The sequence below is a fragment of the Callionymus lyra genome, chromosome 7 (assembly GCF_982586985.1).
Source record: "Callionymus lyra chromosome 7, fCalLyr1.hap1.1, whole genome shotgun sequence".
Taxonomy (NCBI): Eukaryota; Metazoa; Chordata; class Actinopteri; order Syngnathiformes; family Callionymidae; genus Callionymus; species Callionymus lyra.
The window spans coordinates 9,463,743-9,486,160 of record NC_141824.1 but is presented as its reverse complement, the minus strand read 5'-3'; the positions used below and the strand labels follow the sequence as shown (position 1 = coordinate 9,486,160).

The 22,418-nt window shown below is 36.7% G+C and overlaps 1 protein-coding gene across 1 annotated transcript; it reads left to right on the top strand.

The window, feature by feature from the left end:
• Positions 1–469: 469 nt before the first annotated feature.
• Positions 470–16,840, top strand: blmh (bleomycin hydrolase). The gene is made up of 12 exons (XM_087796193.1): positions 470–584; positions 2,353–2,550; positions 4,514–4,623; positions 6,112–6,253; positions 6,350–6,438; positions 6,526–6,618; positions 13,267–13,422; positions 13,495–13,653; positions 13,731–13,798; positions 14,207–14,324; positions 14,412–14,478; positions 16,562–16,840. Exons 1-12 carry the CDS (start codon positions 575–577, stop codon positions 16,708–16,710), a joined length of 1,359 nt encoding a protein of 452 aa, XP_087652319.1. The 5' UTR covers positions 470–574; the 3' UTR covers positions 16,711–16,840.
• Positions 16,841–22,418: the final 5,578 nt, after the last annotated feature.

The window sequence follows — 22,418 nt, the reverse complement described above, 5'->3', positions numbered from 1 at the left end:
AAAAGAGTTTTAATAAAATATAAAGGTTGCATCGATCAAACAAAATAAATAAGTAAATAATCAAATGTGGAAGTTGCTACTGTAAAAAAAAAAACATTTCAATTGAAAAAAAAGTTATTTAGTAAAACTGTTTGAATACATTTTTATTTTTTATTTTCACAATTGAAATGTTGAACTGATTTCAAAAAGTATTTATGTTTAAGGTTTAAAATTCAATATATTGACGGTTCTGACTCACTATAGAAACAATATTAGACATTAATTCTTAATTATTAGTTTTTTAAACCAATCATGGGACTCTTACAAATGAATGGTTTCAAAATAATTTTGACACAAAGTGATGCTGAATCTAAGACACAATGAATCATATTTAAGAAAAACACTTTAAGTTTGTATCACGTGACCTTCATGTCAACATCATCATCAAGTTCTTCTCTTAAGCTCCGCCCACCAGCGACCCTGACGTCATCAAGCGCACCCTCCACACAGTGACTGTTGAGAAGCACAAAGAACCGGCGACTTTTTTTTTCCTCCCAGGACAGAACCCGCGTCGCTCCTCGAGATCGAGACAAACATGGACTCCGGTATGTCGAGCGCCTTCCTCCCCGGGTCTCCCCCGAGTCTCCCCCGCGTCACGTCAGCGCGCGAGCGACTCAAAGTCCGCTCCTGACAGCTGGGGAGCTAACATGCTAACTTAGCTCCGCACCGCTAGCATTCCTGCTCGCGAAGCTTTCCTGTGGTTTCCTGTCTTAAAATAATGTTAAAAATGGATCATTTATTGGATTTATCTCAACTAAACACGAAACTTAAAGCCTTAAATCTTAACGACATCTGACAGAATAGTCAAAATAAGATGCAGTCGAGAGCCGCTAGCTTGAAGAAGCTGTAAAAATGATGGATTTATTAAAAAATAAAATAAACATTAAATTAGTTTTTAATGTCATGATATTGTGAGTCAAGTCGATTTGATACATTTCCACTTATGATTTGTTTCTTTGATTTTGTTTATTTCACTTTCGTTTTCATTGTTATTTTAACCTTTTATTTGATCACTTGTTTTCGTCTTTAATGTTCGTGAGTCACAAATGGTCCAAAGATAAATAATAAATAGTCCAAATTACAATTAAAGACTCACTGTTTGCTTCCTAAAACATGTCCACTAGTTTTGACAAATGTAAAAATAATAGTCAATGGTTGAATTCAACATTTCAAATGTTGTAAGTAACATTTAATTCATTTAAAAAAGTAAAAAATAATAGAATATTGAACTTTTTATTTTTATTTTAATAATTGATTTTAAAATTTTGAATATTTTCAAAATTATTTTTTTACACATAGAGTTTGATTCTTTTTTTTTAATGTCAATAATTACATTATTTATTTTTTTTTAATATTTTTAAAATTTGTAGCCTTTCAACATTTCAAATATTTGGAGCCTCCAAAATTGAATATAAATACCAGTGTAACACTTCCACCAGACAAATGTAGACATAGTACATAAACATAGACATAATACAATATGATGCATTAAAATAAAATAAGAGATATTATCATAAAATAGCATATGAATAATGACTAATTAACAAAAAACATTGAATTCAATCATATTTATGACCCGGACAGCAGACTGGTAGATAAAGTTCCTGAACTGTGATGTTAAAAAATAACAATATTTAATAATGTTATTATTAATAATTAACTATATAATAATACAAAGAAACAAACAGTTATTTGTTTATTTTTTGTTGCTGTTTTGCATGCAAATTTAAGGACAAATTGAAACCTAAATTATTTGATGTTTTTCCTTTAATTCTTTTGTTGTACAATTATTTTTAGGGAATCAACTAAATCAATAAAATCACCTTTTATTTATGTATTTTTTCACTCGGGTCTGTCGTGTGATGATCGTAGGCATCAGTGAATCTCGACATGAGATCGAGGACATTATAAAGCTCTTGGCAAAAGTCTCGCTCTGATAAGTTCCGACATAATGTCATGAAAATAGAAGACGACAGATGGAGCGACGCAGCAAAATCACTTCCTCGTTCAATTATGTTTCCAAACAACGGTCAAAGATTTAATTCCTCTTGACGTTGTGGAGCCGAGAGAAGCAGCCGACAGTTGTGTTTATTAAAGGATGTGCGACTGGATCATTGCTATCGATCCAGCAGTTTTCCAGGCATTACGGAGACAGAGCTTAAGTGCAGGAGCGCTCGTCCTCGGGTCGTTATTGGACTCGGGCCTAATGTATCCTGGCGGTCCGCGAGGATTGTTCCTCTTGAGAAAGTGTCTCAGACTTTGCACTCGACTCTCTGTCAATCTTTAACCGTCGATTCTGGATGTTTCTTCCAGGTCTCAGTCTGGAGAAGGTCACAGACTTCATCAAACGTCTGCGGGCAGAACCGCGCTATCTTCTGGCCCAGAACGTGTCCACCTGCGTGGACCCGCTGGAGGTGTGTCTGAGCCGGCAGACCGTCCAGGACACCGTCCACGTCTTCCAGCACACCATTCCCACGGAGGGCAAGCCGGTCACCAACCAGAAAGGCTCAGGTGAGATGATCACGAGTGTCGGAAGATTTATTTTGTTACTTTTATTAGCTGAGGTTGGGAGAAGGTATAAGTATTACACAATAAAAGCCTTTTTAGAGAAATCACTTTATATTTTACCACAAACGAGTGACGCTAAGCATGTAATATTCTTAAGAATAAAGAAACAAAAAGAAAAGTAAAAAAAAGTTTAATAAAACCTTGTTTTATTTTATATTTTTTATCAGTGAACTGTACATAGTTCTATTTTGTTATAGTTTATAAATATGCTATATAATCCTTTTTATTTTTTATATTTTTGAAGATATTCTTATGAATATACTTTTTTATTGTTAATGAAAATGTGATCTTCACTTTTCTTTATACATGTATTTTGTCTTATTATAGATGGATGGATGGATGGATACGATAGATGGATGATAGATACGATGGATGGATGGATGGATGATAGATACGATAGATGAATGGATGGATGGATACAATAGATGGATGATAGATTTGAGGGAGGGAGGGATGGATGGATGGATGGATACGATGGATGGATGGATACGATGGATGGATGGATACAATGGATGGATGGATACGATAGATGAATGGATGGATGGATATGATGGATGGATGGATACGATATATACACTAGATGAATGGATGGATGGATACAATAGATGGATGATAGATATGAGGGATGGATGGATGGATAGATACGATGGATGATACGATGGATGGGATGGATGGATTCGATAGATGGATGGATACGATGGATGGATGGATATGATAAATGGATGAATGGATACGATGGATGGATGGATGGATGGATGGATGGATGGATACGATAGATGAATGGATGGATGGATACGATAAATGGATGGATGGATACGATAAATGGATAGATACGATGGATGGATACGATAAATGGATGGATACGATGGATGGATGGATGGATGGATGGATACGATAGATGAATGGATGGATGGATAAGATAAATGGATGGATGGATGGATACGATAGATGGATGGATACCATAAATGGATGGATGGATGGATGGATACGATAGATGGATGGATGGATACGATAGATGGATGGATGGATACGATAGATGGATGGATGGACACGATAGATGGATGTATACGATGGATGGATGGATATGATAGATGGATGGATAGATACGATAGATGGATGTATACGATAGATGGATGTATACGATAGATGGATGTATACGATGGATGGATGGATACGATGGATGGATGGATATGATAGATGGATTGATGGACACGATAGATGGATGTATACGATGGATGGATGGATGGATATGATAGATGGATGGATGGACACGATAGATGGATGTATACGATAGATGGATAGATGGATGGATGGATACGATGGATGGATGGACACGATAGATGGATGGATGTATACGATAGATGGATAGATGGATGGATGGATACGATGGATGGATGGACACGATAGATGGATGGATGGATATGATAGATGGATGGATAGATACGATAGATGGATGGATACCATAAATGGATGGATACGATGGATGGATTGATATGATAGATGGATGTATACGATAGATGGATGGATGGATGGATACGATAAATGGATGGATGGCTGGATGGATGGATACGATAAATGGATGGATGGATGGATACGATAAATGGATGGATGGATACGATAAATGGATGGATGGATACGATAAATGGATGGATACGAACAAAAGTTAACGACCACAACTACATAAAAATGAATATAAAAAAAAAGAACAAACTTGGCTGTAGTCGAATAAAAAGTCATAAACAAGTTTGGATTTGTTGTATTTACAAAAAAAACATTTGATTTCTACTCAAACATGAATCCCATCTTGAGCATATATAGCGTTTCATCAACTTACAAATGTTTTTGACGTAGACACGCAGGACTTTGATGTATTTGTTTTCTAATCTTTCTGGTCTTTGTTTTCCAGGGAGATGTTGGATCTTTTCGTGCCTCAACGTCATGCGTCTTCCTCTCATGAAGAAGTTCAATATAGAGGAGTTTGAGTTCAGTCAGTCCTACCTCTTCTTCTGGGACAAGGTACGACCTTCAACCCTTTGATAATCCACCTGTTATTATTGTATTATATATAGTTTGAGCTAAAGTAAATATATCCTGTGTGTATGTATTTTTTAAATTTTTGTTTTGTTTGATTTATTTTAGATGTATTTATGGTTTGTAACGTTCTTTCTTCATTTGTACTAATAAGTTGACCTTGTCCTGAACCTGAAAAGTTAGTATTTACCATCAAATTCTATATAACACAGAACCCGGGGCAAATTGTGGCCCCAGCAAGTAGTGTTCTGTTCAAATATATTGTACTTATTGTTCGTATAACCACCTTACTGATGGTGCCAACAAAACGGTGAAATCCCAGGATGCTTCTCTACACGCTGCTCTATTTAGTGACGGCCGATTGGTCGCTATGATACTGTATTTATATTCTACGTCTATGTTGCTACATCAAAAGTAATCGGCATTTCCGATTGGTTGACTGGGCGGCAAAGCATTATGGGAACAAGTTCAGTTCAGGCGCTAACACGGTTGTTAATGGGGATGATGATGTGTATGGTTGAGTTGGCAAGTTATAGTACATAGTACAAGTAAACGAGGGACCACTGTGGAGCCCTGTATGAAGATTGTTTAATACAAGATAAGGGATAAGATAATTTAAGATAAGAAACAGAGATTGTTGAGACCAGCAACTTCAGAAACGAAAATAAATAATGAAAATCCAGTACTGTGTCTCAAATCGCATACTTCTCTTAGTATACTAGAAGTTAGTATGCATCAGGATAGTGTACATGCTAACTAGTACACAAAGCTTCTTCAACTACTATTTAACGACGATTTCAACCAGCCTGCTGGCAGCACGTTTTGCAAGTTTGGAAAAAGTAATAAAGAAAAAATATGAGAATCGAAATATTCGAGAGATATTTAAGCTGGTATCATCAGCGAAGACGTGTCATCCTCCTACTGCTGCTGAAAATACACCTGTACGTATATGTATATACAGTAAATGCATATATAAATATGACGTAACTTCTGTTTACAACGTCATTAAGATGGCGGCCGTTTAGGGTGGTTAGTGTCCATCGAACCATACTCAGTTTTGTGGGAGTTTTATTGTGCATGGCGCACTAAATTTCTCATACTAAGAATTGAGACGCACTTACGCACTAAAAATACTAACTTTGAGTACGCAAGTATGCGATTTGAGAAACGGCACAGGTGTTTGTTGATATGACGAAGCATGTTAGCTAACATAGGACATAATGCTAGCTTTAGCATGAAATATTTAAAACATAATATTGAAATGATATTTACATTTACTATTAAAGGTACAGATAATAAACATTAAAATGGGTTTGTCTTGTGACCGTTTCATATTTTGGCTCCTTGTGATTGAGTTTTAACACCGATGTCGACGTACGTTTGAACTCATTTTACACCAACTTTATACACTTTCGACGACTTCTTCTTGCCAACATAGATTAGTTTGATCCATATTGTGCTGCATCTCTGCAGGTCGAGCGCTGCTACTACTTCCTCCAGGCCTGTGTGGAGACCGCACAGAGGAAAGACCCCGTGGACGGACGGCTCGTCCAGTTCCTTCTCTCGAACCCGACCAACGATGGAGGGCAGTGGGACATGCTGGTCAATCTCATCGGTGAGTCAACAACCCCGAGACGGGTTCAAGTACCAAGAAGACGACCCCGGGTTTCATCCATAGAATCATGACTTACGACTTTATTTCCGCTCCCAGAAAAGTACGGCGTCATCCCTAAGAAGAGCTTCCCAGAGTCGCACACTTCCGAGGCGTCGCGTAGAATGAACGACATCCTCAACCACAAGGTGTGTTGCCGGGTTTGATCCTCTCCGGGGGGTTCCTTTGTGGACGGCGGCGGAGGAATGCTGACTGTCGCTCTTGTTTTGTCGCAGCTGAGGGAATACTGCCTACGACTGAGGAACATGGTGGCCAGCGAGGCCAGCGAGGCCGAACTCTCTGACGCCATGGACTCTATGATCGAGGAGGTCAGTGAAAAGTTAAATTGACAAACAAAACACTAAAATGTGCAAACATCTAGAGGAGATGCAGTCAGATGAAAAAAAATAGAATAAAATGGCAGCAATTGAAAACAAAAATAAACACACAAATATCTATATTTTTAATATTTTTTTTAAATAAATTGGTTAATAATTCAGTACAATTTAAACCTCTTGTATCATTGCTGTATTATTGTCATTTTTCATTGATTTAATTTTTTACCTAAATAAATATTTAAACTTCTTAAATATTTTTAAGAAAAGAGCCCCATATTTAACTAAAAGTTTTCTGCGATTATACAAAAGTATATCTTCTTAAAATGACTTAATGATTCCACAGTATATTTTATATTATGAAGCAACACTTTTATTTTGGAGTTTATTTTTGTTTATGTTTATTAACAATTGATATGAGACTTAGATTATGTTCCGCACTAAAATAAGGCATTTGATCATTTTTATTGTTGTCAATATTACGTTATGATGGAACAAATATAGTTGAATCATCACTTGGAAACCACCAGAGGGAGCTGTAGGATTAACAAGTGATGCTTAGACGCTTGAAAGTACAAAGTAATAGAGGTCTTTAGTAAGACATAAAATACCCAAATACAGCTGATGTTTGAAACCAAAATAGAACATATTTTACACTACAACTGTTTGTGTGTTTTTCCATTTTAAGACACCCGAGCATACAGTATGTCTTACATTTCTAAGCCAGTGAGTTTGAATTTATCTCTGTTTTGTTTTAATGGTCTATTATTGGCCCCATCATCTTCATCGTTGGGTCCACTGGTCCGATTACCGGTACTGGTTTAGAGGCCATTGTTGGCGGGAAGCACAGAAATATTTTCTTTCCGTCTGAAAGTTTTTTTGTTTTAAAATTAGATTATTTTCTCGGTAACATCAGTCTATGACTCTTAACACGTCAAGACACTGGTTTTAGTCAAGTTTACTCAAATAAAAGAAACCTGTAAACTAGTGAAAATGATTGATACACAAACTCTATAATTTATTTTTACAGTTTTTTTTCTTTTAATGGTTGTTTTGTAAATATAAGGCCTGTGTTAAACTGGTTTGTGGTGCTAAAAAATAATAATTGTAATTATAATAATTATTATTATAAAAGTTATATTTATACTAACTAAAAATTATAGTTATCTATTTTACACATTATTGTTTTTTGTTTTTTTAATCTTTCCAATGACATGTCGTCCGTCGTTGTTGTGCACTGAATATATTCATAAAAAAACGAAATCAATTTGTGTCACAGACACATTATCTTGTGGTTCTCGTTTGTAAATATCCTCAGAAAGCTGTTGATCTTTCATTTGTCGAGTGTGTAAATAAATCCTTAATTAGGAAGGATAAGCAAAAGCTTTGGCACTTCTAGACAATTAAATAATAACTCCCTGATGATTTGAAAATTCAAACAAAGAATGAAAAGATACACAAAAATCTCTGCTTATGTACCGACTGTGATTATATCTCGGGTCACATTTTGTATCAATCAACCTTCTATTGAAGCGGCAGCGCTCAGGGCAGCGGGTTAGTTAAGCAGCTCTCGGCTGTTTGCTAGTATTGTCGCTGCTTGTTTGAACAGTCGCCGGTATCTCACAGCGTCTGCATGAACGTCCAGCCACCACCACTCGCAAACAAACAATGTGCTTTGTAACTGTGGCGGCCGCTCCCTCTGCCGCACACCAGCGTCGCCGAGCGTCGTCCGTGTGTTTGTCCACCTGGAAGTGGTTTGTTTTACAAAACTCCATAATGGCCTTTGATGGAGGTTTTTGCTCACGTCATTGGACGAGCAGATTGTGGGAGCTAGAGGTTCTGAACCTCTCACAATTTTACACATTTTTGACTAAATATTGTTCTAAGGATGTTGTTTTTTTTCAGATATTTTCCTTGCATATAATGTTGAATGCAAGCTAAAGGTACTATGCTAGGCTGGAGTTCATTTTATGGGTGTATGTGGGATGTCATCTTCAGGGTTCAAACTTAAGGCCAAATCAGACCCGCCAACCCATCTTATGTGGCCCATGATTAGTAACATTTCCGTCAATACAGATCAATTATGATGATATAGTGACCTATGAAGATGCCAGTGTAAGAAGTGTAGATTGTTGATGTCGGCAATTATAAGGAATATTCCAAAAACAAACTTGGATAATGGAGTTTGATGATAATTAAGGTGGATAACTTTGAAAAACATGCTTGATTTCGGTTCCTAGAGTTAGAATTAAAACATAACTTCACAATAATAGTAAGTAAGTAAGTAATTTGTATTTATATAGTGCTTTTCCAGACCAGGGTCACGAAGCACTTAAACAATCAAAACAATACTCAATAAAATATATACTTTAAAGGTCAAGATAATACTGAGAAAAACACAGGACTTCCAGAAAATCAAGGAAACGCCTGCACGAATAAAAATGTAGAAAGGTAATAGGGTAGAAAGGACAATATTCACTCATCAAGTAGGTCAGTAACATGAATATATCTTGCGCTAATACCTTCACATGATGCTTTGAGTCAAGTCAATCGGCTTTTTAGTTTCAGTAACTTACCAGCATATGAACATCTGACTCGTATATTGAAATATTCACAATGTTAACATTCAACTTTATCAGTCTGGTATCCCCAAACTCACCTTCTAGCCCTTATAGTTCGGCCAAATCTTGCCCTCCAACTCATTTCGTTCAAATCAAAGTCAATACTAGTTCATGGTTTGCTTGCATAAATGATACACACCAGTTGTAAGTTTCACTTGTTTCGTAGAAAGCAGAAATAACAAGCGTAAATAATTTATTATTTAATTAGTTTAAAGAGTCTGAAGTGAACCTCATCGACGCTTAAGTGAAAAACTTTAACGGACTGGTCTGTTTTTAAATTACTTGACAAATATGCAGTGCGTTTTGTTTGGTCCATGAACCACATGTTGGTAAATATTTTGGACCGAGGTGTGATTAAGTTGACGCACAGTGAAAAAACTATCAGAGTCCAGGTCCAAGTAGAAAAATGATTCAACCCTTGTATAAGAATATGATGATGATGGTGTCGTCCAAATGTGATGCGTCGTCGTCATAGCTACACAACTAACATGTCAAGTGTGTCAGTCACAATTTAAAGGAACTGGTATAAACAAAACCACATGTAGTGTTTGTTATGTTTGCTTGTGTGATTAAAGTCAGAAAAAGCTTGCTGTGAGACTGGACACACAGATGGTATTTATACACAACTTCGATGAGGTCTGGTGATTTGGGTTTGGTTTCAAACCAATGCTGCGTCTGGTGTTTCTCTGCGACTCGACGTATCGGTGCCGACAAGTTTGCAACACAAACATTTGAAAAGTGTTTCAGTTTCTGAGTAAACATGCACTTTTACTACCAGGAGTACGGACACAACCGTTGTGCGTGTCGAAAGTAAAGAGTTTTTGATTTCTCTAGGCAGGTTATTGAAAAGTCTTGGGTCTCAGAGGCCCCGTCAGTTGGTCCTTGCTGGTTGTCCTTCGTTAAAGTGATGGTTCACCCAAAATCCAAGTCTCTTTTGGAGTTAAAGGCACAAATGTATGTCCATTTGACGTCCAAAGACTGGCACTTAAAAACATCCAAATAAATCCATGCTGCTTGTGCTTAATGTCGTGACAAGAAGAATTGTTCCTAATAGAATTAAACAAGTCTATATTTTAAGCTTGTTCATAGTAGAAGCTAAAAAGCTAACATGCTACACAGTCGAATAAATATCGACATGGTTTTCAACATATCGCAGTTAAGGAGCAGTCCAAGGCCTTCAAGAGTTCTCAACAAGATCTAGTACAGTGGAGCTGGAGCTTTGATTATGTTGTCCAGGGGCCAAATTCAGCTCACCAACTCATTGGCCAATAAGAGCGTTAAAGTGAAAATCTAGGTTAAGAATTATTCACTATTTGCTAGCAACGTGATTTATTAATAATGTTTCAACTGTTTTATAGAAAGCGGAGATGAAAAATGTCAATCAGAACTTTCCTAAAACCAAAAATATGACGTATATCACTCAATCTAAGGTGAACCTAACGGATACTAAATGTGTATATATATATATATATATACTATATATTTACTTTTAAAGAACACTTTTTCTGACTTTTACAACAAACTTTGCAGAATTTTTACCAAAATTCTTTGCTTGCTAGATCTAGTACTTACAAGTCTAGCTCCTTCACATTTGTTAAAGAAGACCTCTAGGAGAAAAACCCAAGAACCATTTAGTTATTGTCAGGAGGTGATAAGTCAACTTGGAAATACTGGAATTGGAACCAATGCTTCTCAAGATTAAGAAAACCAGTTGAGATGGCTATAACCTATTTTTTAGAATGATCTCCTTGGAGTTTGTTCCGTGCATCCATCTGAGATGAGAGGCTGGAGGGATTATCTTCTAGTATTCGTGGGCAGACCTCGACATGAAAGTCTTTTTTTTCTGACGGCTAACCTTGTGATCAGTGGAAGATGGATGAATTAATACGTTTGAATGTTTTTTTAAGTTTTTTAATTGACTCCAATTTACAGTCTTCTTCCATTCTTTTGTTAACTCTTGGTGATTTGTTTGTTATGATCTCATGAAACAAACCAACAGTGCTCAACACGGAGAACGCAGTTGCTATCAAACATTAGCCACGGCTAGCGTGCACACAGTCAGTTTCATGTTTATATCCAGGAATGCAAACAGTATGCAAAAGGAATGACTAGAAACATTATATTTGACACACAAAACTAGCTTCTTGTAGTTCAGATACTACTCCTGAATTGCGTGTGCTTTTCGTATGTACATTTTCAGATATACATCGTTAAGTAAGAGTCATAAAGAATGTTTTTTTTTCTTCATTACAAACTAATGAAATGGAATCCTGAACGGCTGTTAAAGATGCAGCTCCTCTACAAACGCGTTGGTCATCCAGTCATAAATAAAGAACATAAATTGAAGAGACTGGTCTCGTCAAAGCTGCTGACGACCAACGGTCGAGGCGAGTGAAATAGAAACTTTGGCATGAACTCTCGCCCGCAACGCAGTCCAAACAAATAATTCCAATCTGCGTAAAGGTGGGTTTGGCAGACCGAGGCAGGGATGAACAGATGCTTTTGTTGACTTGCACCCTTGTGTATATTTTTGCGTGTCTATATTTTGTGACTGTTTTTGTGATGAGGAGTCGGACGGTTTGTTTGTGGATGTCAGCTCTGAATTTACTGTATGCCGTTCAAAAGTTGTGTGGGATTTTCTCTGTTATTGTTGGGGTGCTTTGGCGCAGGGGAGGATGTGACCTCGAAGCGACGTACTATCGAGTGTAGTACTCAGCGTTTGATACTTCTACCGTTGGAATGCTTCTGGCTCAAGAACTGTTCGGTGTAATGATGGAGAAACATGGAGAGTCTTGTATCTGAAAATCCGATTACATTCATTAAAGATGTTTCAAAAACCCAAGAAAAAGAGCTTCAGTATACAATTTTTCTCCACATGGAAACTTTAGTTGGGCAGTGATACAGTAGTTGATGTTTTGGTCCAGTAGTACCAAACCCCACAATGTTTCATGAACCTCTTTCTTGGCTTATTTACTTTTTTGCTCTAACAAAGATGCAACATGACTGTAGATTTGTTTCCGCTTTTAACTTGATAAAAGGATCATTGATCTCAAAATTAGTTTTAAAGATTGGTGTATAGTCAAGACTGGCGATATCATACATATCACGATACAGGGGCAACATTACTATAGTATTGTGTTACTGTGGAAACAAGGATATATTTGTAGTATTGTCGAGTACTTGACTCTGGAATTTACAGACCACATGACTCTTGACGAAGTTGTAACTGCTTTAATTTGTTTAAAACCAAACATCAGTTTTAAAAGCTGCTGGAATCCAGTGTATCCTCTCATCCTGAGTCATCGCCAGGATCTTGATGGATTTTATTTGCTCATTAAGCTGCTAGTGACTGCTTTTTTTTTTCTTTTTTTTTTTTATTCGTGCAGGCTTTTGCTTGTTTTTCTGGAACTCCTGTTTTGTTCTCAGTGTTATCTTGACATTTAAAGTATATACTTTATTGAGTATTTGTTGTGTTGTTTAAGCTTGAATATTTGCATGTTAATTGTAAATAGAATTTTTTTTTTTTTTTTCACAATCTGAATTGAAACAAAATAATAAAAGATTTTTGATAAGAAAAACAAAATGTCATTTGAAATAAAAAATATATATATGAATACTGTGCAGTTCGGTATCGATACAGTATCGCAAAACTGAAACTATTCAAATGTATAAATATTTTCTTACCACCCTATTACTGTAATTATGTGGTAGGAAATGTAAAAACTCTTAAAGGGGAAATTGCCTTGTTTTGATTTTGAGGTTTTAAAGGTTCTCATTAACAGTCTGCCTTGTCAAAATAACCGAGTCTTACCCAGAGGAAATCAAGTGACCTCGAGCACAGCAGGAAGTCCAATAGGGAGGAGACACAGGGCGTGGGGCATAAATAGGGAAATGGGATGGTGTCTGTAGATTTGAGAAGTTGCCCTCCTAGTGACTGATGAGATCACTGCTTTAGTTTCAGTCCTATTATGAACGGAAAGAAAATGTCCCACAGTAAATGATGGATGCTTTTTGTGTTTAGGTATTCCGGGTCGTCAGCGTTTGTCTAGGCAGCCCTCCCGAGACCATCAATTGGGAATACCGGGACAAGGACAAGAACTTCCATCGCATAGGACCAATTACTCCCAAAGACTTCTACACCGAACATGTCAAACCTCTCTATAACATTCAGGAAAAAGTATGATCCATTAATCTAGAAAGAAAAAAAGAGATGTCTGACTATAAAGTATTCCCATGATTGTGTCGTCAGGTCTGCCTCGTGAACGACCCAAGACCTCAAAACCCATTCGGCAGGCTGTACACGGTTGAGTATTTAGGCAACATGGTTCGAGGGCGCAGCACGCTGTACAACAACCAGCCCATCCAGCTGTTGAAAAAGGCTGCGGCCGACTCTATCAAGGAAGGAGAGGTTAGTTCAAAACGATCACCAGGATTTCTGCATTTTCCTCGAGGACTTTTAAATATTTACTCTCGCTTTGATTCCAGGCCGTGTGGTTTGGTTGTGACGTCGGCAAACATTTCCACGGAAAGCTTGGAATCAATGATTTAAACGTGTGAGTATTATTTACAAAACATGGTCGCCAACTGAAGATTGAAGTTGAATTCAGTACGTGTTATTAAAACATCCTTGCGTCTAATGATTACCAATAAGAAGTAGTATTTATATACGTGATAGTTTTAGCTTTAAGGTAAATCAAAATTTCCCAAACTACTCCTTTGATTTCTTCTGGCTATTTTGTAAGGTTTTCAGAATCTCAATTTTAACTGAGAGACAAACAAATGCCTGAAACTTTGTAGTTCATTTGTATTTTAACCATGGAATCCAGTTATCAATCTTATTGACCTTTGACCTCCCCTTTCTGATAAATAATGTTCATTTGACTCTTTCATTTATTCAGTGCAACTTTAAAACGTGAATCTTGAGGAGCTCATTTTTTTTTTTTCCCTCTGGGCTCCTGCAGGTTCAACCATGACCTGGTGTTTGGAGTTTCGATGAAGAATTTATCCAAATCCGAAAGACTCGTGTTCGGAGACTCGATGATGACGCATGCAATGGTTCTCACGGCCGTCACAGATAAGGTATATAAGGTGTAAGAGTACACATGCAATAAATATAATCTGTTGTTCTCATGCCAATCCTGGGGATTTCTACCTCGTATCTTGCAGGAGGACAAGGAAGGCTTTGAGAAGTGGAGAGTGGAGAACTCCTGGGGTGACGACCGCGGTAACAAAGGTAGATAAATATATATATATTAGGAAGAGATGAGAATTTCCTGATTATGGGATTTGCTTTACATACAGTTTGTTTTCATGTCTAAACAAGAAGGATCTCGCCTGCCGTTAATATGAAACTCTGCAGCGAGAATTCTGACTCGCTCTAGTAGAAGAACTCGCATTTCCCCGAGCCTTAAAACTCTACACTGGCTGCCAGTTTCTTTCAGGATAAATTAAAAATTCTGGTTCTTACTCTCAGAGGTCTGTGGATCAGAATCTACTGATGGTTCCTCGCACACAGGGTTTAAGCTAAGCTTTGGAATGATCTTCCTCTGTGTTTGATGTCTTGATCTTTTAAACGTATATTTTATTGAGTATTGTTTTATTGTTGAAGCCTTTTGTTGACCCTGGTCTGGAAAAGCGCTCTACAAATATAAATTACTTCCTAACTTACTTACTTACTTAATTATAATCCCTTAATTAAAGATGAGAGTTTTTTTGTTTTGTTTTCTTAGATATTAAAATTAATTTAGCAAGTAATGTTTTTTTCACCTTTTTAATTTAAACTTTAATCTTAACAATTTACATCTGGAATCAAACAATTTCTATCTGTATTCAAGCTATTTTCCACTGTTATCCAACATTTTTCACTTGTCATCCGTCATTTTCATCTTTAATCAAACTATTTTAATCTTAAATAAACTGTATTTAAACAATTTTCCACCTTAATCCAACTAATTTCAAATATAATTGAACAATCTTTCCACTGTAATCAAATCATTTTTCCACTGTAATCAAACTATTTTCAACTATAATCAAACTATTTTATATTGTAATCATTTTACGGCACAAACCACAAACAACATGTCTACCTTCTTCTAATAAAATAAATATATCTGAATCTGTTAAAGAATAAAAGGACCCGCGAAGTACATCAACAGGCTCTGTGAAAATGATCCTGTAGACCAATAATGATAAGACTGTTAAAGACACAGGTCACTTGCAGGGTCAGTGGACTCGGGGTCACTCAGGCCATATGCACCCTTGTATAAAAGAGGCTTAAGAAATCATTCGATGAACGATTTATGGCTGTTTGTCGACAGTATTGGAGTCGATACACAACACATGATTTTAAATTGTGTGCCTAACGAGATTCATTTGGCCTTTGATCTGTGGTCGACAGCCATCCTAGCATGTCATGTGATTCGACCACCACTTTAGGTGGTCGTGGTTGAGTTATCGTTTTAATCAAAATAATAAACAACGTTTTTTTATTATAGAAATGTTTCTGTAACAACAGTCTGCGTCATGTGGCGCCAACAGCTTCAGCTGGTTCAAACACATCTTTATGGATGTTTCCTGCACACATTTCAGATTAATAGTATTTTACTTTTAAACAAAAACAACTGGAAACGAAAATTTCTCAGCACCAAAATTTACTGTCTTCTCCCTCAATTATTTTTCTATCCTTCTGCACCCCCTTTTTCTTCTCAATATCTGGGCTTGACATTCCACTGTTAGTTATACGAGAGTGTTTTAGGTTCAGTAATGCATCATCTGGCAACACACACACAACACTGTCGGTGCACACACACACACACACTCACACAGCACACACACACGCACACGCACACAATATTTTGCTGAACCTCTAAATCAAGGATCTGCTTGGAAAACACGTGAAAACCCTTCAGTCAAATCAGATGCGTTTCATATCTCGTTCCATAAACACCAGCAAGTTGAGGGACGCTGGCCTCGGGCTTGAACAGGAATCAAGGAAGTCGAGAGGAATAATAAGATCATCTGAATGTACCGATAAGATCCGAGTTTGCACGTCTCCAATAACATCACGTGGGAAAAGATGGACCGGACTCTGGTTCCCTTCAGGGCCGACATATTTTTTTTGCTTTGACTCCGAGGCGGCGTCTCGGGAGAGGCTTCACTTTCAGAACGCCTCATACTTAAACTGTGATTCAGGAACACACTCAACTTTTCACACCAGTTGAAGAATGATTTTAGAGAATCAGGTCTGAAGGATCTTCATAACGTCGAGTCCCGGCTCAAAGTATTTGAGTATTTTCATCATCTTTTTTTTCCCGCAGGCTACCTGATCATGACGGACGACTGGTTCTCCGAGTACGTGTACGAAGTGGTCGTGGACAAGAAGTACTTGACGGAGGAAGTACTGGACGTGATGAAACAAGAGCCGGTGGTTCTCCCGGCCTGGGACCCCATGGGCGCGCTGGCGTAACCGCGAGGAAGTTCTCACCGACGCCCCTCAGCTGTGACCTTTTAAAATGGCTGCTTTTACTTCTCCTTAGAAAAGACAAAAAAAAAAACATTTCTTTTAAAAAAAAAAAATAAACATTTTGTTTTCTTTTCATGGTTCCCCTTGTCTTTTGTCTTTTCACTCTCGTTTTATTATGAAATGTGTATTTAAACAGTTTTTAGTTTCATATTTTCTGACACATTTGTTCCATTTTTTCAAGTGTTTTATTTTAATTAATGTTTTTTTTTATTTATTTTGTGTACCAAGTTAATTTTTAGTCAGACTTTTATTTTTCTGTCTTTAAAATGTATTTTTTTAATCTTTTATTTTAATAACTTATTATTGTGGTTTACTTTCACGTTTACATTTTATTTTTTCATCATGTCTATCGTTTCCTAATGTTTATATATATATATATATTTTTTTAATCTATCTAGCATTTTGCTCTTCATGTTCCTGCCGTGTTAAAATGTTTCTCTTGAACGGTGGAACAGTTTGATTCCTAAGAGTAAGTGATGAATTATGAAGATGGAAATGAACGAGATGATTGTTTGTTTCCACGTCTCTGTCTGCATCACTATCCCAGGAATGTTAAAAGCAGGAAAGGGCTGCTACTGAACAACAAAACTACTACTACAGTGAAATGTGAGGTCATTTCCTGAGCAGACTGTATCTCTAACTCCACGATGTTCCGGATCTTACTGCACAAAGAAACACTTGAGGTAATTATACGTCTGAAAATGTACTAATGTAATGTCACGACAAGTCGTTTCTTCTTTTTATATAGTTGGTTTGCAGTTCTTGGTTCTCTTTGCATGCATGTAATTATGGAGGATTTAATACTTTAAATCAGCAAGCTATATTTATAGGCTCAAAGTGAAAAGCTAGAGTAATTGAAAGATCTTACATTAAGAAAGCATGTACTAGAAAAATGCAAGTACATTTTAAACTAAATTTAAACTAAATTTTCTTATGTATGTAAGTGTATATTCACCTCCTCAGGCATTAGTGATGGAGTTTCACGACGTACAACCACTTCACATACCTCGGAAATTGCTTTAATAATCCTAATAATCCAGGGTCACAAAGCGCTTAAATAATTAAAACAATACACAATAAAATAAATACTTAAAAGGTCAAGACGACACAGAGACAAACACAGGAGTCTCACAGAATCAGTGTCATTAGAATTCACCTTAGACCAGCGGTTTAATTTTTAATTAAGTTTAAATAAATGTTTAAATATATCTGTGCTAATGGCTGTCGCTGCTGGATAAATGTTTTCAGTTTAACATGTATGAGAACAAGCTAACGCTAACAGTAAAATGAATAAATTAAGTCGCACCATTCATTCTTTTTGGCATCCCATCAGTACTTGCAGCATTTTCTTGATGAAAAAAGTGATACAACTTGTACGTGTTTTAAAAGGTTATTCTGAGTCGATTTACGGCAAAAGAGAATTTTAATTCATGTTGCCATGGTGATAAAGATGTCATCGTTTAATACAAGGGTCAAAGGATCGGGCAGGTTTTGGATCCATCGGGTCGAGCTCGTACAGTCGAACGAGTCATGTGTCTGGAGACAGAAATGAGATTATGGTCAGTCAGGTGCCGCTTGTTAGAAGACGACACTTGATTCGTTTACTCGACTGGTTTGGACAAAAAACCTGCACCGTCTCGGCCATATTTCTGGACTGGGTTTGAGACCCCTGGTTTAAGATAAGATAAGAAACTAAGGTAGTGGATGTCAACATTTATACGAAGACCTTTAATAAGAGTAAAAGTGTAGGAAAGGAATCGGTGGATAATCCAAAATCCTCCTTCAATCTCTCTCTTCATCTATACATCCTGAACAACATCACCTGCTGCACATCCTTCTCTTCTTCCTTTCTTGTCCTAAACACATCTTTATCTCCTTGTTTACCGTCCATTCTCTCACAAAACTTCCTTTAAATCTCACGTTTACACCTGAACTACTCCCTGTTTGCTCGCCTTCTACTTATCCCTCATCATCTTCATTTCTGCTACTTTAAACACTGATTTTTGTAGAACAATGATCATCTTTCAACCTCAACGTTGTCTTTTCCTCGAGTCTCGCAGAAGTTAGACCCTAGAAATTGCTTATTTATTAGCGTTTTCTTTCTCCTTCACTCACCATTTTTTCCCCCTTCAGTGTGTTTGTGAGGATTTGTGTCGCAACAAGGATTAACCCAGTACTTCAGCTGATTTGAATTGTGTTCCTCGCCGGTGGAGCCTCGAAGGAAAGACAGGACGAAGGGTAGGTGGGAAATAAAAGAATAAACGTTACATTCTTTGATATTGGACACACAGTCCAGGCAACTGTGCTGCTACCTGACTTGCTCAAGGGCCCGTTGGCTGCTTCTGTCAATGTGTAACTGAGTGTTGGACACATGTTTGTTTCTCTTTCTTTTGACAGGATCAATGTTTCCGTTTCTCACTTTCTGCTCTTTGAATATGCATCATGGAGTCCTGGATTAGGGACGATCCTTATTAGAGCTTGGTTCGTATGCATCGTTGTGTGTGTGCATACATACATGTGTGTGTGTGTGTCTTAAGCCAGGCAGCGACACGCTGTAAGCCCGGGCATGTGTGGTCAGTGTGACTGGGTTTAAATCGTTGGTCAGCGATGTCCAGGAGACGTCGAGAAGCTCCACGTTCATCTCAGATATCGAGGTAAGACTTCCTTCTCATCCCGTTGTCATAAGTCATAAGTTTTTTTATTTAGAGAAATCAATAGTGTCTGCTTTACAAGTAGGTTTTTAATTATGTCATAAGTTAGAATCATTTAAAAATAATGTATAAATCAATCTAACACTTTAAGTAACAAACTTTATAATATGTTTTGGCATTTTGTGTGTTATTTTAACCACACACACACACAAAATAGTTCAAACTTAAGACGAGCATGCTAACAGGCTAATGGCTTATTAAGCTAATGTTGTCAATTACATTGTTTAAAGATTTAAAAATGGATTATAGCATTATCTTTGGAGGGGGAAAAAAGTAAATAATCTCACACCACTTTATTTAATTAATAAAGTGATAAAAATGTCAAAAAACATTAAAGCTTAATTTTTGCTAATGTAGCTCGTTAGCCTGCTGGCTAATTAGCCTAGCTAGTAAGTAAGTAATTTGTATATATATCGCTTTTCCAGACCAGGGTCACAAAGCGCTTAAACAATCAAAACAATACTCAATAAAATATATACTTTAAAGGTTAAGATAATACTGAGAACAACAGTCACAATTGTAGGTTAATTTTAGTGAGTAATTGTAAACAAAAAACAATTGCTTATTATTGTTGACTTTATTTATATCTATAACTAAACTTTGACCTGTAACCAACTTGAACTTGACTCTTATTATGGATTTGTTTATTTGTATGTATTGCCTGCAAAAGTCACTCTTTTACTCTACAAACTTCCTGACAACAAGACCATCGTCTAACTTCTTACGGTTTGGTTGTTCTCAACCTATGGGATTAAAACAACAATGAATATTGATTGTAGAGTCAACAACACAAGATTGTGTTTCCTTGATGCTCATAAATATATTCATTTATTTATGAAAGGTTAATGGGATAAACACTTGTACCTTCCTACTGGGTGAAGACTGTCCCAGAACCATCTTAATGGCCTAAATATGTTCAAATTTGACTTAATATTCATCATTGTTTTTGCTGAAATCAATTAAATTATTTTTAATTGGCTTAAACGCTTTTCAAACATGTCAGTCATGCTGATGGAACATTAAAAAAATACATGCTCGCAGCTGGTTATGGTGCAAACTCAGGTCAACATTCTTGTATAAGAGTAATTGGTTAAAAAGATGGTCTTAAATCTGATCATTTTGGTCCAACAAAAAGAACGTTTATTAAATCTTCCTCATTGAACGTGTCTAGATGAGGAGTAGCTGTTTTTAATCTACAGGATAAAAGGTTAGTGGAGGATCTGGGTTTTATTCACATCTGCAGACAGTTCTTGTCCACGTTGAGTGAAAAAATGCAATGTAGTATTTAGGAGTTTCTACGGAATCTGACGGACAAACCGAGCTTTAATGAGTTCCATTTATTCTGATAAGACCCGTGAACTAGCATGGGTGACTTTCTGGCATTCGCAAATTGGATCCTCGTAAGCAGAATTCGTGGGAGGTGGAGATAAAACTATTGATACAGAGCGTGTCGTAACACTTGTTTTTACTATTTCTGGAGGCCAGCCGTCACATCGGACACATTCTTGGCAGCGCTTGAGAAGCATGGCCTCCGTAATGATCCCTGTAATAGTTCACCACCTTCCACTGCCTCGTCAGATCAACACAAGAATTTCATTAGGATGTTGACGCAGGTAGAAAAAAACCCACCTTTTATTAAAGGATTCTATTCTATTCTTTTAGATCCCTGTTCTTAATGTGAGCGTTATATTCACGGACCAACCTTCAGGTGAAAACAGTAAGAAATAAATCTTATAAAGTTTGTTTTCACTAGTTTACAGGTTTATTTTTTGAGTAACTTTACTGATACAAACTTGACACGGACTATTGTTATTTCAGATATCTTTTTACAAAACACCTTTCAGACAATATTATATAATACATATTATATAATTATTTCATAAGAAGTAACTTGGGTTTGGATTGTTTTTTTCTAAGAGTATAAAACTACATTTCAATTGTAAAATGAAGCACATATTATCAAGTTTCTATCCAACCTGAAATTGTGAGAATTATTATTTTTGCTGTTTACCTAACAGAGTTTGTTTCAATGTACATCCTGTATACGTGTAAAATGACAGGGAGTTCTAATATGCAATCTGGGTTTAAATAATATAGAGTTCCTACTTTTCAGTATTTGCTATCTGTTGTTTTAAAAATCGAAAATAATTGACTACTAATATCCAGTGGCGTCTCTACATCAGGGGCCTGGCTGAAAATAATTTAATTTGTCTTGTTAATGAGCAATAATCTATGAATAATATTTTATTAATAATAATATTCAGCGCCTGTTTAAACACCGAGCTGCTAAAATCCTAGTGCGAGTGTCCATCACTGCTCTTCGAACACAGCCAAAGGGCCGCGATATTTCCGGGCCAATAGCCAATCAGAATATCAGCATAACAAACGTCTAACTGGTTGAGTTTTGCGGACGGAAACAGGTTAGGTGGATTTTATTTTAATTGACGAGTGCTTTCCATCGATCCTAAATCTATATCTCTTGTCATTTTGATAGACAACGTTTATTAAAGGCGATCAAAGCACCGTAATCTAAAGATTGACTGTATGTTAACATAAATTGTATGCTGCACACATTGTTTACAGTAAATATGAAATAGACACTCTATCCAATTCTAAATAAGAAAGCTTCTTTGAAGTATGTTTGTGTTGGTGTAGGTGTTATTAAAAGGAATTGTGGGATGAGTTCTTGCTCAAACCCGAGGACCTGGGTCCAAAACACGGAGAAAATTAAGATGGAATGGAAAAACAAAATCAATATCAGGCCGGACTATCAACAAACTTCCTGAACAAATACAACTTATTCTACTCCCAAATCCCGTCAGTCTTTAAGAAGTTCTCACGTCACCTCGGCCATTTCAGAAAGGAACTGCAATTGCCACCTCAAATTTCATGGAATCGGAATTTTGCGACGTCAGTGCGGCCGTTTCTTCTTTGAAAACT